At 57.7% G+C, this 17,190-nt stretch overlaps 6 protein-coding genes across 6 annotated transcripts; 3 read left to right on the top strand and 3 right to left on the bottom strand.

The window, feature by feature from the left end:
* Positions 1 to 183: 183 nt before the first annotated feature.
* JCM15063_006134 (Gfo/Idh/MocA family protein) lies at positions 184 to 1,671 on the bottom strand (the record flags this gene model as incomplete). The annotated part of the gene is made up of 6 exons (XM_076681296.1): positions 184 to 267; positions 333 to 442; positions 500 to 615; positions 689 to 949; positions 1,016 to 1,371; positions 1,438 to 1,671. 6 exons carry the CDS (start codon positions 1,669 to 1,671, stop codon positions 184 to 186), a joined length of 1,161 nt encoding a protein of 386 aa, XP_076531576.1.
* A 273-nt stretch (positions 1,672 to 1,944) lies between these two features.
* Positions 1,945 to 5,712, top strand: JCM15063_006133 (uncharacterized protein; the record flags this gene model as incomplete). The annotated part of the gene is made up of 13 exons (XM_076681295.1): positions 1,945 to 2,618; positions 2,696 to 3,282; positions 3,354 to 3,457; positions 3,526 to 3,576; positions 3,637 to 3,838; positions 3,910 to 4,049; positions 4,116 to 4,356; positions 4,425 to 4,767; positions 4,839 to 4,887; positions 4,954 to 5,072; positions 5,142 to 5,248; positions 5,305 to 5,481; positions 5,555 to 5,712. 13 exons carry the CDS (start codon positions 1,945 to 1,947, stop codon positions 5,710 to 5,712), a joined length of 2,952 nt encoding a protein of 983 aa, XP_076531575.1.
* Positions 5,713 to 5,842: 130 nt separating this feature from the next.
* On the bottom strand, positions 5,843 to 10,781 carry LYS2 (L-aminoadipate-semialdehyde dehydrogenase; the record flags this gene model as incomplete). Its single annotated transcript, XM_076681294.1, has 8 exons — positions 5,843 to 6,775; positions 6,841 to 7,664; positions 7,742 to 8,629; positions 8,699 to 8,821; positions 8,879 to 9,322; positions 9,391 to 10,602; positions 10,670 to 10,699; positions 10,772 to 10,781. The coding sequence occupies 8 exons, from the start codon at positions 10,779 to 10,781 to the stop codon at positions 5,843 to 5,845; spliced, it is 4,464 nt and encodes a 1,487-aa protein (XP_076531574.1).
* A 37-nt stretch (positions 10,782 to 10,818) lies between these two features.
* On the top strand, positions 10,819 to 14,015 carry NCL1 (tRNA (cytosine-C5-)-methyltransferase; the record flags this gene model as incomplete). Its single annotated transcript, XM_076681293.1, has 10 exons — positions 10,819 to 10,833; positions 10,935 to 11,048; positions 11,133 to 11,227; positions 11,319 to 11,423; positions 11,494 to 12,117; positions 12,192 to 12,322; positions 12,400 to 13,111; positions 13,186 to 13,611; positions 13,681 to 13,758; positions 13,829 to 14,015. The coding sequence occupies 10 exons, from the start codon at positions 10,819 to 10,821 to the stop codon at positions 14,013 to 14,015; spliced, it is 2,487 nt and encodes an 828-aa protein (XP_076531573.1).
* A 165-nt stretch (positions 14,016 to 14,180) lies between these two features.
* On the bottom strand, positions 14,181 to 15,224 carry JCM15063_006130 (uncharacterized protein; the record flags this gene model as incomplete). Its single annotated transcript, XM_076681292.1, has 1 exon — positions 14,181 to 15,224. One exon carries the CDS (start codon positions 15,222 to 15,224, stop codon positions 14,181 to 14,183), a length of 1,044 nt encoding a protein of 347 aa, XP_076531572.1.
* A 580-nt stretch (positions 15,225 to 15,804) lies between these two features.
* JCM15063_006129 (putative amidotransferase) lies at positions 15,805 to 17,039 on the top strand (the record flags this gene model as incomplete). The annotated part of the gene is made up of 6 exons (XM_076681291.1): positions 15,805 to 15,911; positions 15,976 to 16,187; positions 16,272 to 16,501; positions 16,577 to 16,733; positions 16,814 to 16,848; positions 16,911 to 17,039. 6 exons carry the CDS (start codon positions 15,805 to 15,807, stop codon positions 17,037 to 17,039), a joined length of 870 nt encoding a protein of 289 aa, XP_076531571.1.
* Positions 17,040 to 17,190: the final 151 nt, after the last annotated feature.

Here is a 17,190-nt window from a genome sequence, read left to right as displayed (position 1 = left end):
TTTCAGTTGTGTTGCGCGATGAGCGTCTCGTGAGAAACTTGTAGCCTTAGACACCACTTCTCACATTCTCAATTACATGTTCGTTTGAACTCTGCGAGCAGCGCGCGGGGCGACTCATGAACTAGGTTTGCCCGGCAAGTAAGAGCACGTGGAGAAAAGTTAAGAGCGCATCGCGGCCACCTCTCAAGCCGGCGCTTGCGAAACCTCTTCGGTTTCTAGGGCCTCGGGATAGACCAGCTGCCCTTGACGACGCATCTCGTCGAATGTCTAGAGGGAAGAGTCTCGCTGTTAGCGGAAGCTACAGGTTCAAAGGGTCAGTCATCGAGACTTGCCTCCATCATCAGTACCGTTTCGTTCAGGGGCATCCGGGCAGATTCTTTTCGTCCGTCACGTAGGCAGCGAGCAACCTCGTCCGCTTCCCAAGCGAAGCCGAGGATATCTCCTGATTCGAGTTGGAACGGTGTCAATTGTGCTCGGTTGGTTCATCACGAGGACTTACCTGGCCGAGACTCAAAGTCAAAGGTTTCGGAACGTGTTGGCGGTTTCTCGCCAGAGGCGAAGTCCTCGACCGAATCCCACGCTTTGTAACTGAAACCGCTTGGGCGGAACGTGGGCCTGCGTAACCTCGTGACGAGAATGTCAGCTCAGCTCGGACTGGAAACCGAAACCATAAAAGCCCGCGACGGACCAGCGTGTTTCGAGATAGCCGTGCGAACCTTGTACGAGCAGCACGCGAGAATGCGCACTCTGGCGATCCTGAGCAGCCGTGAACGTGCCATGGACTCCTTGGCCATCTTTCGCAGCAAATGTGATAGCTGCGATCGTGCTAGCGTCAACACCGCTCGAAGTCTTGGTCATCGAGGCTGCGAGCTTTGGCAGTTTCAGAGTCCCAGCTGTCGGATCAGTCTCTGGCCGCAGCGCCAAGCACAGCTGTGTCCACGGGTACGGTCTGGCAGAGAGACTAGCGGTCAGGCGCATAGGAGCGCAACGAACCTACCAGGCGAGAAGCACGCACCCGAGGTCCAGTAGCGCTCCACCGGCCAGATCGGGATTGACCAGCCGGTGATCAGGGGAACGCGCCGCGGTCGGTCCGAAGTCGACACACAGCTCAGCTTGTGCGCCTCGAATCTCTCCGATCGCTCCGCTGGCGAGGACTTCCTCAAGCTTGTATGCGTAAGGCTGGAACCGGGTCCACACGGCTTCCATCAGAAAGACATTCTGCTTGCGAGCGAGGGCCGCCAGAGTGCGGGCTTGAGCAGCCGTGACTGCAATCGGCTTCTCGCACAGCACGTTCTTGCCCGCGGTCAAGGCGTCGTATACGTTTCGGTAATGATGTGAATGTGGCGTTGCGACGTAGACCACGTCGATCGTCTGCATGGAGAGGTCGAGTCAGCCCGGGTCTGTCTTGCGTCCGAACGCAGGGGAGACTCGATCGACTTGGTCCTGAAACAACTCGGCATAGCTGCCGTACGTCTTGGGCTTGGCCGCATCAGCAACGTCCAAGTCGCGAACGAATTCGTCCGCTTTCGCCCGGGAGCGGGAAGCGACTGCTACGATCTCATGCTCGACGTCGAGAGTGTTACGTGTCGACGGGTCGACAAGCAGATCGTGCGTAAACTGCTGTGCGATCCATCCGGTCGAGAGAATACCCCACTTGCATCGGAAGGGCATGGTCGCACGGGCAGGTGGAGGATACTGGTCTGGTATGAGTGAGCTTAAGATCGGGCGGGACAGCCGAACGTTGGACGCGGCGGGGAAAGTTGAAACGCGCGTCATGAAAATATTCTATCATACAGTAAAGTTGATCAAGGAAATCAATTCAAATCCACGCAAGCTATCTTCTTTCGTCGGACGCCCTCGACGATCTCGACCTCGGACACGGACACAACAGAGGTTGCCCAGCGGCGCGTCCATCGCCGAGTCCGGACAATTCCGCGGTCAGGGATGAGCTATCACCCGTACGGACATCCGAGCGCTTGGAGTGGCAGCCTAGCGAACGGATCGACTTCGGATCGCGACGGGGAGCAGTTGAGCAGGGACAGCGTTGTCGCCACCGGGCATTGGGATCCAGTGTTCCAGGCAGACCACGGTTTCCAGCCGCAGGCCTGGAACGAGCAGCTGCCGGCAGCTGCGCATCCAACATTCGCATCCTCCGCCGATCCGACCGCTCCAACCGATGATCAAACGGCACGTCCGCCAGGTCGTTACGAGCCTTATCCTACTGCTCCTGCTCGAGCATCGTCGTCGTTGCTATTGCCGCAGCAATACGGCCGACATCAGCCTCTTCCGCCCGCCCACCTCGCCAACTTCGACCTCACCATCCCTGCAATCCCTGTCCCGCCTTCCGCCAGTACCCTGGAGCGGTGGCAAGAGCACAAGCAGATACAGCCGCAGATTTCGATCTCGGGGCAGGACGCGTCGTCGAGGAAGTCTCGCGACGTTGCCGCGCTGCCGTCTCCGACCCGAGCTGGCGGCACTCATGGCGCGAAACGTCATGCCTTCGAGGATTTACCTCTAGCTGATGAAAGCGAGGGCGACAACGCGGCCGCCGAAAGCGCCGGCGGCCCAGTTTTGAAGAAACTGGTCCAGAAGGCAGACAAGTCGTGTCGAAAATGCCGGCGAGTCAAATAGCGCGAGTTCTTGACAAACTGTTTGCGGCAGCTGATTCATCGGGTTCCGGAATTCCTCTCCATAGAGACCGACGGGTGCGCTGTGATCGAGTATACCCTGTCTGCGATCGCTGCCGAAAACGTCGCGAGACTTGCACGTACGTCGACAACGTCAATGTCGATCAGTTCGAAGAAGGCGGCGATGCGCACAAAGTGGTCGAATTGCAGGCCAAGGTCGCGGCGCTCGAGCGACAGCTCAAAGCGGCCAGCTCGAGCGCTGCTGCTCCCGCACGCGATACCGGCTCGAACAGTCTCGGACCCTCGAGTCAATCGGTGCCTCTGGTCCGTAGCAGCCCTGGCAGCGGCCGCTCAAACTCACATTCGAACGTTAGTGGCAGTGGTAGTGGCAGTGGTAGTGGCAGTGGTAGTGGTAGCGGCAGCAACCCCTCACGTACGCCTCCGACCACTTTCGAAACCGGTATTCCTTCAACAATGAGCGCCATTAGCGACATCTATTCAAATCAGCTACGCTTCAAGCCCAACGAAGCGGACGAGCTCGTCAATCATTTGATGGGCATGAACGTCTCTTCCATAAACCTCGGACATACGAATCCGAACTGGAAATTAGGCGAGCTGGCAGTTTCAAGACAATTGACTATTCACCTCATGGAAGGTGCGTTCCTCGTTCGGCTAGTCTCCGCAGGGTTGGCGCCAATCCCGAATTGAACGGATGCCTCGCTCTAGCTGCTACACATGCGTGCTGTGCGAACATTCCAGGGATCAAGCCTCTGGCGGATCGAGTCGAATTCTACAAGAGAAGCCTGGACAAACTCGACAGTGCCGGGCAGGTAAGCTCTGATGGTCTTCGATCACTCCGGCAACTCTTGCTCATCACGTGCACATATATACTTGACAGTGTGCTGTTGCCGTTCTTTGCGCTTTGGGTGCCCGGGCTAGTCCCCATTCGGTAAGTCTAGCTGCTCCACCCTGCTTAGTCATCTCTGACCCGCCGATTGAAACGGTTCAGGCGTTGCTCGGCGTGGCAACTACTTCTCTCGCCGACGGGACCCCGTCACCGCCCCTGTTCCTGTATGCAGGCGAGCGTCGCGAGATCGCTTGTCGGGCTCTCGAGAAGCGAGCTCGGGACGTCTGCTGGGTAGACGGCTTGCTCGAAAGTTCCGACATCGCCGATCTTGATGCCATTATCGGGCTCATGCAAGTCCTCATTTGTGAGTTCGCACCTTGACAGCTGTGCTCTCTATTCTCCAACTCAAGTTGAAACTCATCCCAGTCGAGTCAGATGAGGAAATCCTCCCGAAGAAGAGTCGCCTTTTCGCCCGAGTCGCGGTCGGAATGTATCGCGATCTCCGCTTCGAGGCCTTGGAGCGGAACGAGCGAACGAGCCGAGACCCTCGAATAGGACCTGGCACAGCCCTCTTCGTGAGTACCCGTCAACACCGGTGCACGAGTGCAGCTCATTATTGAAACGAGTGGCCCGCTTGACAGCTGGCCGATGCTGTTATTGCCTCTTCCTCTTCTCGACCGTCGTTCATCTCGAGCTCAGAACTCGAGATGTACTTTGTCAGTGATGGAGTACCGGTGCCCGACTTTCCGGGATCCAGCCTGAGACAGGAACTTGATCACATCCTTCAAGAGCCGCTTCACAAGGAGAAGCTTGTCGACGCCGTCACTAGCGGGATCATCTGGGTCTCGGGATGCGCACGTCTCTTCGCTCAACTCACAATGAGTGCGCACGATTCTTGCTGCACATACCGCGCCATGTACACGAAATGCTGATTGATGCTCACCTGACAGTACGACGTGCCAATGCTTCCTCCCCCTTGCACCTGCTCAAGAATCTCTGGTCGCTGATCGACAACGTCCACAATTCCCTTCAACACCTGCAGTCGATATTTGTCCGGCTGGACTATACGCAAGTGTCTGACCTAGACGATTCTCCCTATGCACTGGATCATTTCGTCTTGCTTGGAGTCCGCGCCGACTCGATCCTCGTTGACTTGATCAACTTGATGCACATATGGCTTCATCGAGATCGGAATGCAGAGGGGACGTGGACGGAGAAGGAGGACGACCCCCTTCTGTGCAGCATGAGGCAGGAGAGTACCCTCCGGGTCAGAAAGTGTCTCAAGTTGTCGGCGTAAGTCTCTGGCACAGCTGAAGGACTAGGAGTGATCCACTTGCTGAATAAAGTCTTGTCTGGTGGCACAGCTTCTACGCTCAAGTGTTTCTCTCCTCGCAGGATAAGCACCTTGTCCATGTGCGTCGCCTACGAGGTTTCGTTTAGCTGCACATCCGACTGACGAGGCAACTCCCGCGCGAACAGCACATGATGATGCAGCTCGAGATGCTCGGCGACTGGACAGAGTGGGTTGTCCAGAGAGTCGGTACTCCGGGAGGTCCTCCGACTGAGGAGTACGAGATCTCAGAGTCTGAGCTGGACTGGTCAGTTTTCTGATTCGACTCAAGTTTCTATTGAACGAAGCTTACCTACGTAAGGCTCCCGCTCGCTAGGTTTCAACGAGCCCTGGAACTCTCGTGTTATTATACACCAAAATCAGCGGCCCGTCTGCAACGTCTTGCAGCTCTCCGCAGAGCTGAGGCTGAGCGGCCGGAGACTCGTAAGATCTCAAGTTTCCCGCTACTCTAACATGATGCTAACAAATACAACTTTCAGGTCTGCATGCTGAACCTCAGCAACCACCTGTATCGCTCGATACAGGCACACCGTCTCAGAAGATATACCAACATCCGCTTGCGAACGAATCGGCTGAGCAGGAACCGTCTGATCAAGACGAACTCTTCCCGCTCGCCGGCGGGTATGTCAGTGCCCCGAGCCAGATATGGGTCTTCAGTGAGCAGCAACCTCGAGCCCTCAGAATTCGCCTTGTCTCGCTAGGGTTCTGACCAGTATTGACGCTAAGTAGATGATTACGGCGTCGTGGCCGGCCAAGGAAACGCTCTCGGTACAGAGGATGCGATCGCTGCCAGTCAGACGTTCCAGCAGGGATTCACCGGGGAAAGTTGGATTACAGTCGATGGTGTCATCCATGATGCAGAGAATACGGACTTCTTTTCAGTCTGAGCGTGCAATTGCAGGGCCTACGATAGGGACCCGTTTCACTCATCCTCGCTTCAAATTCGCGAACTCGCAAAAACGATTCTATTTTGATTGCGATCAGACTCATCTTTTTGTCGAGGCGGCTGGGGGTTGTCTACTTGCCAGCCGAGCTCCGGCCGATTGCGCGTGCCCCTCCGGCTTGTAAATCAAGCTCTGGCAGCGATCGGACTCCCGGCTCACCAGCCCTGTCGGGCCGTTCGAGGAAATCTGCCGCGATCAGCCACGCAAGATAGCGACCCATTTGGTCGTCATCGACCGTGACAGCGTCAGGTTGTCCCGCACTTCGCAGCAGCTTGACAGTGTTCGAGTCGTCGAGTTCGGCTGCCTTGGTCGAGGTTGGCAGGTCATCGAGGACAAAGTGCAGGAGAGGGAACAGGGCGTTGTCCTGGACACGGAGGACGTGCTGTTCGAGCAGAGTGCGCCATGGCAGGTACTCGGTTTTCTCGACGTTGTAACCATAGAGTTTGAGCGCAGAGAGGAAGCGGTTGAATCGAGGCGCGGGGCGTGCAGTGACATGGTGCACCCGGAGGGTTTCTGACGCTGACTGCAATGCCGCGCATGCGGTGATTTTGGCGACGTGATCGACTGGAACCATGTTGATAGTGTTCTCGATATCGGGGATGTGACCAAGCTGGATACAACCCTTGACGAGGCGCCACAGGAAGTCGTCCGTGTTTGTGACAGCCGAAATCGAGTCACCGACGATGTAGGCCGGGCGAACAATCGAGCCAGCGAGACCTCGACGGCCTGCCTCGAGAATTAGACGTTCACTAACCCACTTGGACTGGCCGTAGCCACCCTTAAGGCCGGCCTTGCCAGCATCGAGCGAATCGGCCTCCGAAACTCCGAGACCTCCCTGTTGCACGATGGAATCGGCGAGGCGGACGTAGTGTGCTTTCTCAATGGCTGCTGTCGAAGAGACGAACGTCAAAGCTTTCGGTCGAACGAGAGCAGCGAGCTCGATCACGGCGAGTGTAGCAAGGACGTTGGCCGCGCGAAGTTGTTTGTAGGGGTAAACCCAATGCACCTGTTAGTCGGCGCGCCATCAACACCCATTATCCTCGTCAGATCTGAAATAGGAGAAATACGCACGATAGCGCCATTGTGCACGATCGCATCGACCTCCTTCGCCAGCCTGTCCCACTCTGCTTCTGTCATGCCAAGCCTGTCGCCCTCAAGATCTCCCGTCACCACTTCCAGTCTGCCACTGGCAACCCATTCTTCGTCCCAAGCACCGCGACCTTCACCGCTCTCACGAAGCCTCGACATGCCCTTCTCGAGAGTGGCAGCTCGCACGTGGCAAATGACCTTGGCCACCTGACCGCCTCGTCGAGCGGGGTCGAGCAGATCTCGAAGGATGAAGGCACCGAGGAAGCCAGTCGCGCCCGTGAGGAACACGACCTTCGCTGCGTCGGAATGCGCAGGCTTCTCGTACGAGTGCCTGAGTTCGTTCACGAGCTTGTCCGCGTCCTCCGAGTACTCGTTGTCTGCTGTCGAGCCGGCTTGCGCTCCCGCTTTGGAGTTCTTGTCACCTGCTAGTCCGAGATCCCCATCGCGGAGCGAGTCTAATTCCTTGGCAAGCGAGCGGATCGTGGGGTAGTCGAAGACGAGTCCGAGTGGCGCGCCCACAGCGAGAGTTTTGCGGACTTCGAAGATGAGGCGAGTCGCGAGGATCGAGTGGCCGCCCAAGTCGAAGAAAGACTCGTCAAGCGGGATATCGGGAGGAGGAGAGGGGAGGAGCTGCAGCCAGATGTCGTGGATCGTACGTTCAGTGGCGGTGAGTTGCTGGACAGAATCTGTTGCAGCCGAGGTGATCGACGAAGCTGCCGCTGCTGCGACAGTGTCTGGGAATGGCAGAGCGGGTTTGTCGATTTTGCCGTTCGGGTTTAGAGGCATACGTGCGAGCGGCACGATCACTACGTCACAATAGAACCGCATACATGATTAGTCAGGCGCCACAGCGGTTGCGACGAGGATGACAAAGAAGACTGACCACTGGGTACGGAGTAGCTCGGCAATTTCGTCTTGAGGTACTCCCGAATGCTCTTGATCAATTTGCGGTAGCGCCTAAGGCCCTTCGCAACTTCATTTTGGCTAACCTTGCCACCAACTCGCTCCTCAGATTGCTCCTCATCGTCGCCGCTGACGAGACCCTCGAGGGCCTCGCTGCCGACTAAGGGTACGAAGTAAGCGACCAATACTTTCTCTTCGTATTTGTCACGCCGGACCAGCGTAACGTTTTCCCTGACAGCAGGGTGACGCGAGAGATGCGTGTCGATTTCGCCGAGCTCGATCCTGAATCCGCGGATCTTGATCTGGTCGTCGGCACGGCCCGTGCACTCAACGGTGCCGTCGGGGTTGTAGCGGCCGAGATCTCCAGTTCGGTACATCCTGTCTCGTACACCATGCCACCATTCCTTCCAGGGCTCTTGCGAGCTGGCGATGCTATCGACGCGTTCCGAACCGGCGCCGAACCAGTTCTGAACGAACTTCTCCTGGGTTGCTTCGGGCAACTGCAGATACCCTTCCGCCAGACCGCCTGAGCGAACATAAATCTCTCCGACTTCGCCAACCGCACAGATCTGGTTTTTGTCGTTACGGTTCACGACAAGGAGCTGCACATTGATCATTCCTTCGCCAGCGGGCATAATGTCTTTCCTCGTCTTCAGGAAAGTCGGGTCTTCCGAGAGAGGCGGGATTGGGAAGTACGACACAGCTCGTTGCGTCTCTGTCGTGCCGAACATGTTGATGATTCGGCAGTTTTGAGCAAGTTGCTGGAGTCGTGTACAGTCGCGCTTGGTGAGAATGTCGCCAACAAAGAACGCATTGCGAAGCGAAGGGATCGGCCGCGTAGCTTGAGCCGAGAGGAGCTGACCCATAGCTGAAGATGGACGAGCGTGTCAATACAGGCGTAGGCGCGCAAGAAGGGTCAACCGGATTTGCAGCTTACCCGGAGTGAGATGCGTGATCGTGACTGCATTGTCGGACATCCATTCCGCCAAGCGCCCTGGGGTTCCGATGTCTTCCGCCGTAGGAATGTACAGACTGGCACCGAGGAACAGGGGCGTAAAGACTGATGGCGAGTTGTTTGTCAGCTCGAGCTAGCATGGACGCTTTCGTGAGGACCTACTATCACGCTGGATAGGATCGTGAGCGATTCCACTCAGCATCGTGAAGCGACTGTCTTCGCTGAGACCGAAGCGCTCTTTCATCCATGGGAAGAAGTGCGTCAGACTGAAATGGCGGCCGCGAACACCCTTGGGGATACCAGTAGATCCGGATGTGAAGGATAGAGTGCCGACCGAATCGGGACCAAGGGGGATGTTGAGAGGCTGCGCTGCGGAAGCGAGAGTCGAGGCAAAAATGTCGGAATCTGAGGCCGATTGCGAAGAACCGAGGACTAGCCCAGATGTCGTGAGCTGCAGTGCTGGTACTTCGACTCGAATCGAGAGCTTCTCGGACACGTATTGCCGGACCGAGGGCAGGAGAGAGCCCGCGGCTGCTAGAATGACAAGGGCCCGCGGCTGGGCGACCTGCAGGTACACAGTCTGACGTGCAGGAGGGTATGCAGGGTCTTCCGGATTCGACAACGAGCGGGTCAGCTGCGATGTAGAGCCGGTGCGAAGTCTCGGCTGTCCTCACCAATCACAGAGAAGGTCGCTCCGGCTTTGAGCACACCCATCACCGCCACGACCAGGTCGACACCCCTCGTCGAGTACACCGTGACCACCTCCTCGCGCTGAACTCCATTCTCGACCAGGTAGCGAGCGAGCACGTTGCTAGCCTCGTCGATCTGACGATACGTGAACGTACGCACGCCGTTCTGACCGCCGATCTCGGCAGGCGCAATCGACTCGACGATACAGGTGCGATCAGGGAACGAGCGAGCGTTGCTCGAGAAGATGTCGGTGATCGCGCCCCGGTAGCCAGTCCATTCGAGATCGGCTTTCGGGTCGGGCAGGTGCTTGCGCTGCTTCGAGGAGAGGAGCGAAATTGCACCGATGGGGTCCTGAGGGTGCGACGAGGCGTGGTGCAGGAACTGAACGAGCTGATCGATCATGAGCGCGATGCGCGGACGCGAAAACACGAGCGAGTTGTACGACAAGGTGAGCGAGATGCGTGGCGGGGTGAAGACGAGCGAGGTGCGCAGCGAGGACGGCGTCGACGTCGCCGTCGGTGTCGCTGGCGCAGACCCGGGGGCCAGCCCATCCGTCGGAGTGGTCGATACGAAAACGGTCAGATCGGACGTGAGCGAAGTTGATTCGAGGAAACTCGAGTCTTGCGCGTCAGTCGAGTCGAAGAACCGCACTTTAAACAACGGTGGTGGCGCGGGACCTCCAGCCTCGTGGGCGCTGTTGAGGCCTGCAACGAGCTCGTCGTACGAGACCTGGTGCGTTTCGGCTTCCGCCTCGACGAACTGAACGCGCTTGACGAGGGACCAGAACGAGTCGGACGGGTCGAGCTTGATGCGAAGAAGGAGCGGCGCGGGCGAGGAAGGCGACGAGGTTGCGATGATGAGGTCCGTGTCACCCGTGTAGCGGTGCAACAACACGGCGAAGGCGGTGAGCAGGAGGTGAAACGGAGTCGGGCGGTGGTTGCGGGCCTTTGTCGGCGCACGGTCGAGGGTGTGCTCGATGCCTGCCGAGTCAGCCTCGTCGTCGTCCGAATCGTCCGAGTCGTCCTCGTCCTCGTCGAAGAGGGACAAGCGCAGGAGCGCGGCGCCCGTTTTCGTGTCGAGCGAACGGACCTCGCGCGCTTCGACCATCGAGAGCGACTGGTCCCCGGCCGGACGTGGGTAGTCGGTCGGGAGCGCGAGTTGCGGCGCATCGGCGAAGGTGCGAAGGAGCGCCTCCACTGTCATCGCAGCGAGCAGTCAGCAGTCAGTCGGCCTGTTCACGGATCGGCAACGGAGCGCACTGACTCTGGTGGGAGTGTTCGGGGTGCTGAAACGCTGATAGGAGAGGCGTGCAGGAGTCAAGCTGATTCGGAAGCAGCGCCGCCGCAACTTCGAAGTCTCAGTCACTCCGCATCATTTTGACTCGAGCCTGCCTCACGCATCGCCTCGTCGCCATGGGACGTCATTCCGTGAGTCCCGCCGCCGCTATCCCGCGCACCGCCTGGACGCCTGCGACTCGGTCTGGCACCGACACGCGCTCGATCCGCTGATTCTTCATCTCTCGGTCCAGAAACGCGGCAAGGATCAGCCTTCCAAGCCCCGCACAGACAGTCGCAACAATGCCTCGGGCGGCAACTACAACGTGGTCGAGCAGACCAACCCCAAGTTCGAGGCGTACTACCAGGTGCGCTAACCCGACGCGATCGCGCCGAAAAAAAAAACCCACGCCGCTGATCGCGCGTCCTGACCGCATGCTCACCCTCCGTAGGCCCAGAACATCGTCCCCGAGTCCGAGTGGCAAGACTTGCTCACCGCGTTCCGCCGCCCACTTCCGACGACCTTCAGGCTGACCACCTCGCGCCCGTCCGTCCATGCACGCTAGCCGGCGTTCCTCTGCTTGACGTATCCGTGCCATTAAAGCTGACGTCTCTGCCGAGTGCGTGATCATGGCCAGGACCGCACATGCGCTCAACAAGCACATCGAGGACGTCTATGTTCCGATGATGACCGGAATCGAGTACGAGGGCGTCAACCTCTCGCCCCCGAAACCTCTCCAATGGTGCGTCACAAGCAGTCAGGACGGCAAAGGACCCCCTGTGCTGACCTCGGCTGTGCACGTCCTGCAACAGGCACCCGGGACAACTGGCATGGCAATTGCCCGTGCCCAAGTCGGCTCTGCGCAAGATTGAAGCGTTCAAGAAGTTCCAGCACTTCCTCGTGTACGAGACCGACGCCGGCAACATCTCGCGCCAGGAGGCCGTATCGATGATCCCGCCTTTGCTGCTTGACGTCCAGCCTGGCCACACCGCTCTCGACATGTGCGCTGCTCCGGGAAGCAAAAGTGTACAGATCCTCGAGGATCTGCACGGGCCTCCGAACGGCTCGCAGGAGGGCACGAACAAAGTACCCCAGGGACTCCTCATCGCGAACGATTCCGACGCGAAGCGATGTCACCTACTTGTGCACCAGTCGCTCCACCGCGTGCCCGGTACCGGTATGATGGTCACGAACCACGACGCGACTCAGCTCCCGTCGCTTCGACTCCCGAAGACTTCCTCGAACGTGCTCAAATTCACCAACGACGACGAACGCAGTGTCGCCCGACTAGCGAAATCCGAATTCGAGAAGAAGTTCCAGCCCATGTACTTCGACAGGATCCTCGCCGATGTGCCTTGTTCTGGAGACGGCACGCTGAGGAAGAATATGGGAATTTGGGGAGACTGGACCGTGGGCAACGGTATCGGACTTCACTCGTGAGTGCCAGCCAAGATCGCACGTGTCGGCCATGCTCGTACTGCATCTGACGCTGAGCTGCGGCAATTTGTAGGCTACAGCTGCGTATCCTGCTCCGAGGCATCCAGCTACTCAAGCCTGGAGGCCGTCTCGTGTACTCGACATGCTCGATGAACCCCATGGAGAACGAAGCCGTCGTATCTGCCGCTCTGACCGCCTGCCCAGGTCCGTGCATCCTTCTCGCCTGTTTTCCGGATTCTCGTCCCACAGGCTGCTTACCGACACTGAGAATGCGTGGATAGACATGTCGATTCTGCCTGTTGCGGAAGACCTGCCCGGTCTCATTCGACGCCCCGGCTTGACCACGTGGCGAGTGCTCGACAACTCCCTCTCCGACGCTCCTCACCCGTCGGCCTCGGCTACTCCTGCTGAAGTGCCCGAGGATCTTGACGTGGAGCCCACCGATGGTTCGACCTCTCCTCCCCGCCATGCTCCGAAGGGACGTGGCAAACCCAAGGGCAAGGAAAGTCATCCCAACAATCAGGACAAGAAGGGTGCTCGCAAGACCTGGCTCGCGAGTCTGTGGCCGCCAAGTGAAGCTGTCGCCAAGGCGCAAGGACTCGAACATTCTCTTCGTCTCTACCCTCACCTTCAGGACACTGGAGCCTTCTACGTTTGCGTACTCGTCAAGACTGGAGGCGAGAAGCAGCCCGAAAAGGTCGCGGAAGACAAGAGCGAAACTAAGCGCGAACGCGCTGCTTCGCCCGCCGATGGTGAGCCGGAGGCGAAGAAGGCCCGTTCGGAGTCCGCAGTTCAGGAAGTGAACGAGGAGTCTCCCGCTGCCAATGTCGCTTCCGAGGCACTTTCGACTTCGACCGACAAACCTGCAGCGGTCCCTGTGTCGAGTGCCGAGCAAGAAGTTGGACGGGAAAGAATGGGCGCTGGACGACCGTTCAACGAAGAGCCATACATCTATCTCGAGGGCGTCGACGATGAACAGGTCAAGATCTGCAAGTACGTTCCCATTAGTGCGGTATCAGATACAGCCTGCTTTCCGCAACTGACTCGGCCTGTAAACCCCTTGACAGGGACTTCTTCGACATCTCTGATTCTTTCCCCTTCTCGTGCCTGCTTGTCCGGAATGCTTCCGGAGCCGCTCTGCGCTCCATCTACCTCACCTCGGCCCTCACGAAGTCTTTGCTCTCTTCCAACGCTTACACGCGCATGCGCCTCATTTCGTGCGGTGTCAAACTCTTCACGCGTCAAGACTCGTCGAAAGATGGTACATACGCATGCAAGTGGAGGATCAACTCGGAGGGTTTGGAGGTCATCCGGCCCTACCTCGGCGAGAAGAGGATTGTCAATGCCGGATCGGCCCAACTGAGGCAACTCATGGAGAACGTGAGCGTCAAGTTTGACGACTTGCAAGACGGCGATCTCAAGACGCGCGTGATGAGCCTCGAGCCGGGAAGTGCCGTGCTGCGCGTGCAAGGAGCGAAAGGTGCCGACACCGAGTAAATTTCCCCTCCTGGATTCATGCTCAGCGCGATCGAGTCAGATCAGAGCTGACATTTCTACCGCAGGGCCGAGGAAGACTTGTACCTGGCATTCTGGATCAGCAAGGTCAGCGTCAACTTAATGGTCGAGAAGGTCGACAAAAGGTGAGCTCGTCTAGCAGTCTGCATCGAGATCGCGAGCTGACCTGTCTGCTTCGCTCTCTCGTCATGATAGTGCCCTCTCGCTCCGGCTGTACTCGGAAGACTGTACTCCTCATGCTCGAGGCAAGGCGCCGCCTACGGGTCCCGGTACGGCCGCACACAGCTTGGTTCGCAAAAAGGACGAGCTCGCCGAATCCGTCGTGGTCGAGGCAGAGAAGCTCGTAGAGAAGCAAGAAGCGGGACAAGCTGCACAGGAATAGATGCAGATTGCGCATGTAATTGGCAGACTACTGCATGGTCGTTTCCGCGTATGGCTGTAATTAATCGCTGACACCTGCGGAGAGCCTCGTATTGCAAAAGGCCTACTCCTGCTGGTAGCCTGACGCTGCATGAGGCTATTGCGGGCAAGCCGAAAGCAAGGATCGTCATGCAATTTCCTCCCATTCTATCTTGTAACGCCTATACTCGATAATCCTGTGGTCCCTCCCATGATTGTCCGCGAAACCGTCTGGTGCCCTGAAATGCTCGCGCTCTGTTGCGACAAGCCTCCACGTCCGTTCGGCGGCGCGTGCCGATTGAGGTGGCAGCTGACCAGGCAGCCTCTCGGACAAAGCAGGCGGGAACATTCGGTCGACAGCTGCTGATTCGGACGCGTGCGTTCGACGAAGTGGCAGGATGAGATGGAAAGCTGGAGAAGACAAGCTAGTCGAGGAAGAGGGGAACCGCAGGTGCGCGGAGACGGCCGCGTGAAGAGACTCGGCATGTTGGGGCTCATACACGCAGTCGGTCGCGAGAATTACGTCGTAGGGTTGTTCTGTCCGGATTCGCTTCGGTCTGTGGCTATTGGGATCCTCCCCATTCGTCGGCAGAGCCAGGTAGTCGTCCCATCGGAACTGTTTGATCTCGGCATCTATGCCTTTCCGGTCTGGGTCTCTTCCGCCCAGATATGTGTCCAGGTTGTGTCGAAGGTTGCCGATGACACCATCGGTTGAGACCGCGTCTAGACTGTCGCCTCCGTCCGAAAGCGTGACCAACGCGTTCCGCTCGAGCGAGTCCAGGATGGCGAGAGCAGCAATCCCGACAAGCCCTGTACCCGACCCGAGCTCGAGCACGCGCAATTGGGAGCTCGGCAGCGCAGAGTGTGGGAAGAACTGTTGAGGGTTTAGGCACATCCTTCGGCTTAACGCTGGAGCAGACCCCCATGTGCGGTGACCGGTTTGTGAGGATAGCAAGGTATGATTGCGGATCTTGACCGTCTGAGGCGTCGTCGTGCGGGCATGCACTGAAGTGGATGTCGTGGTCGGTAGAATGTAGATAGTCTCGCGCTGGTCGTCATCCAGCCGAGAAAGGATCGTGGCGGCTTGTTCCAGTAGTTCGTCCCAGCGCTCATCACTTTGCGCCGTATTTGCGCTCTGGATCCGCTTGAGGCTTTGCTGCACCACTCGTTGGAGCCAGCTCCGCTCGCACATGATCTCGAAGTCGTCGCGGTGCTCGTCTCCATCCGCGCACCTTTGATCCTCATTGTGAGCAGATCGTACGCTTGCATGGTTTTCTGCATTGCCTGCACACTCGTCCGTGACTTCAATCTCTAGTGGTAGTCGCAGATCGATTGTAGCTGTCGATAATGTGCTTTGGATGGAGTCTAAAGCTGTTTTGACGGAAGAAGGGTCTGTTGTATCGACAGTAGGCAAGTCTCGTGACGGGAGCATGACGACTGCACGCTACGTGAGCCGATGACGGCGCTGTGAGGATCTGCTGTTTAGAGATGAGACCAGTCTCAGCTCGAAGTCATTGGCTACCTTTCTGGCACGTGACGGTAAAATGTGCCACGAGCCCGATCGCCAGAGGATGGACTGACTCAAAGCATAGCTCGCTTGGACTCGTTCTGCGATTACGTACGCGATTTTCCGCGAAGGGCCGGTGGACGCAAAGAATGACGGCAGCGCTCTGGCTTGGCGTGCGCGCGCGGCTCTCGGCGGCCCCGCCAGTCGCTGCAGGTCGCCCCTCTCGGCTGCGATCTACTTCCTCGCTCGATCTTCTATCTCTACAATGTCGCTCACCTCAAGCAGCCCGCTCTCTCAAGCGCTTGATCTGCCGCTCACAGCCGAGCGAGACGTCCTCCTTATCATCTTGCTTGACGACTGCCCTCTTCCTCCGTGAGTGCTTGCTGGATCAGCTAGTAACAGCGATACGCAAACATGCTGAGCCACCATTGCGCAGGGTGAGGGAACAGTATGGGACCTACCATGACATCTTTGTCTCGTTGTTCCAGCACTCGCTCGCCGTGTCGAACTCGGAGCACTCTTCAGCAGGGTCGAAGCCAGGGTCAACCCGCCACAAGCTTATCATTGAGAGTTATGACGTTGTTCAAGGAGTGTACCCGTCGGAAGAGACGCTCAAGCGGGCAGATGGCCTGCTCTTGACCGGCAGTGGTGAGCTTTCTATGGCTCTGTGCCGGATTCTGGATGACGCGCGAACCTCGTGCTGTATCTGACTTCCTCGATGCTGGACGACAGCTGCTTCGGCCTACGAGAACGACGACTGGATCGTCGAGCTCGTCTCGTTCGTGCAGCGGTTACCCGAGATCAACAAATCGCTCAAGCTGATTGGCATCTGCTTTGGCCACCAAATTATCGCGCGAGCATACGGCGCTGTGACCGAAAAGAACGAACAGGGTTGGGAGGTCGGGACCAGAAGCCTTGAGCTGACCCATACGGCCAAGCAACTCTTCACTCGGACGAAACTCGTGCGTTCGAATCCTGGCAATCATAAGCACGTGTGCAGTGTATGCAGCTGACGAGTTCAAATTTGCGATTGGCAGTCAGTGCATCAGATGCACCAAGATCATGTCCCAACGATGCCCGAAGGATTCGAATCTCTCGGATCGACCGAAATTTGCCCAGTGCATGGCATGGTACGGTTTGTTGATCAAGAAGGACCGAAAACGCTCGCAAACGTATCTATTTTGACACTGCAAGGTTTGCCGCTCGATTCGCCATTTTCGAAATCGGAATCGAGGGCTAAAATTTGGCTGATTCTTTCTCCCTATCTGCCGCAGGACATCCCGAGTTCAACGCGAAAATCGTCAACGAAGTGCATGAGCACTTTTTGGACATATTATTGAGGACAATGCGCTGATTTGTTGACATGCCCAGGTGATTGATATCCGAGAACGCAAAGGAGTCTTTTCGCGGGAGTTTGCGGCCGCGTCTCGGGAGGATGCGAATCAACACGATGACGGTACTCTCATAGGATGGAAGCTGCTCGAAGTCGTCGGAGCCTAGTCGCCGAGGAGCTACTGTAGAAACCGCAGCGTTAGAACTATAGAGCGCTTGCCGATGCCATGCATAATGACCGATATTGTCGTCAATTCCTCCGCTTCCTCGGGCGTGATTTGGACTGAGAAGCGGACCGCCGGCACCCGTCAATCGACTC

This window comes from Sporobolomyces koalae, assembly GCF_050403365.1.
Source record: "Sporobolomyces koalae JCM15063 DNA, S_koalae_JCM15063T_v1_ctg63, whole genome shotgun sequence".
Taxonomy (NCBI): Eukaryota; Fungi; Basidiomycota; class Microbotryomycetes; order Sporidiobolales; family Sporidiobolaceae; genus Sporobolomyces; species Sporobolomyces koalae.
This window is presented reverse-complemented; position numbering and strand designations above follow the sequence as displayed.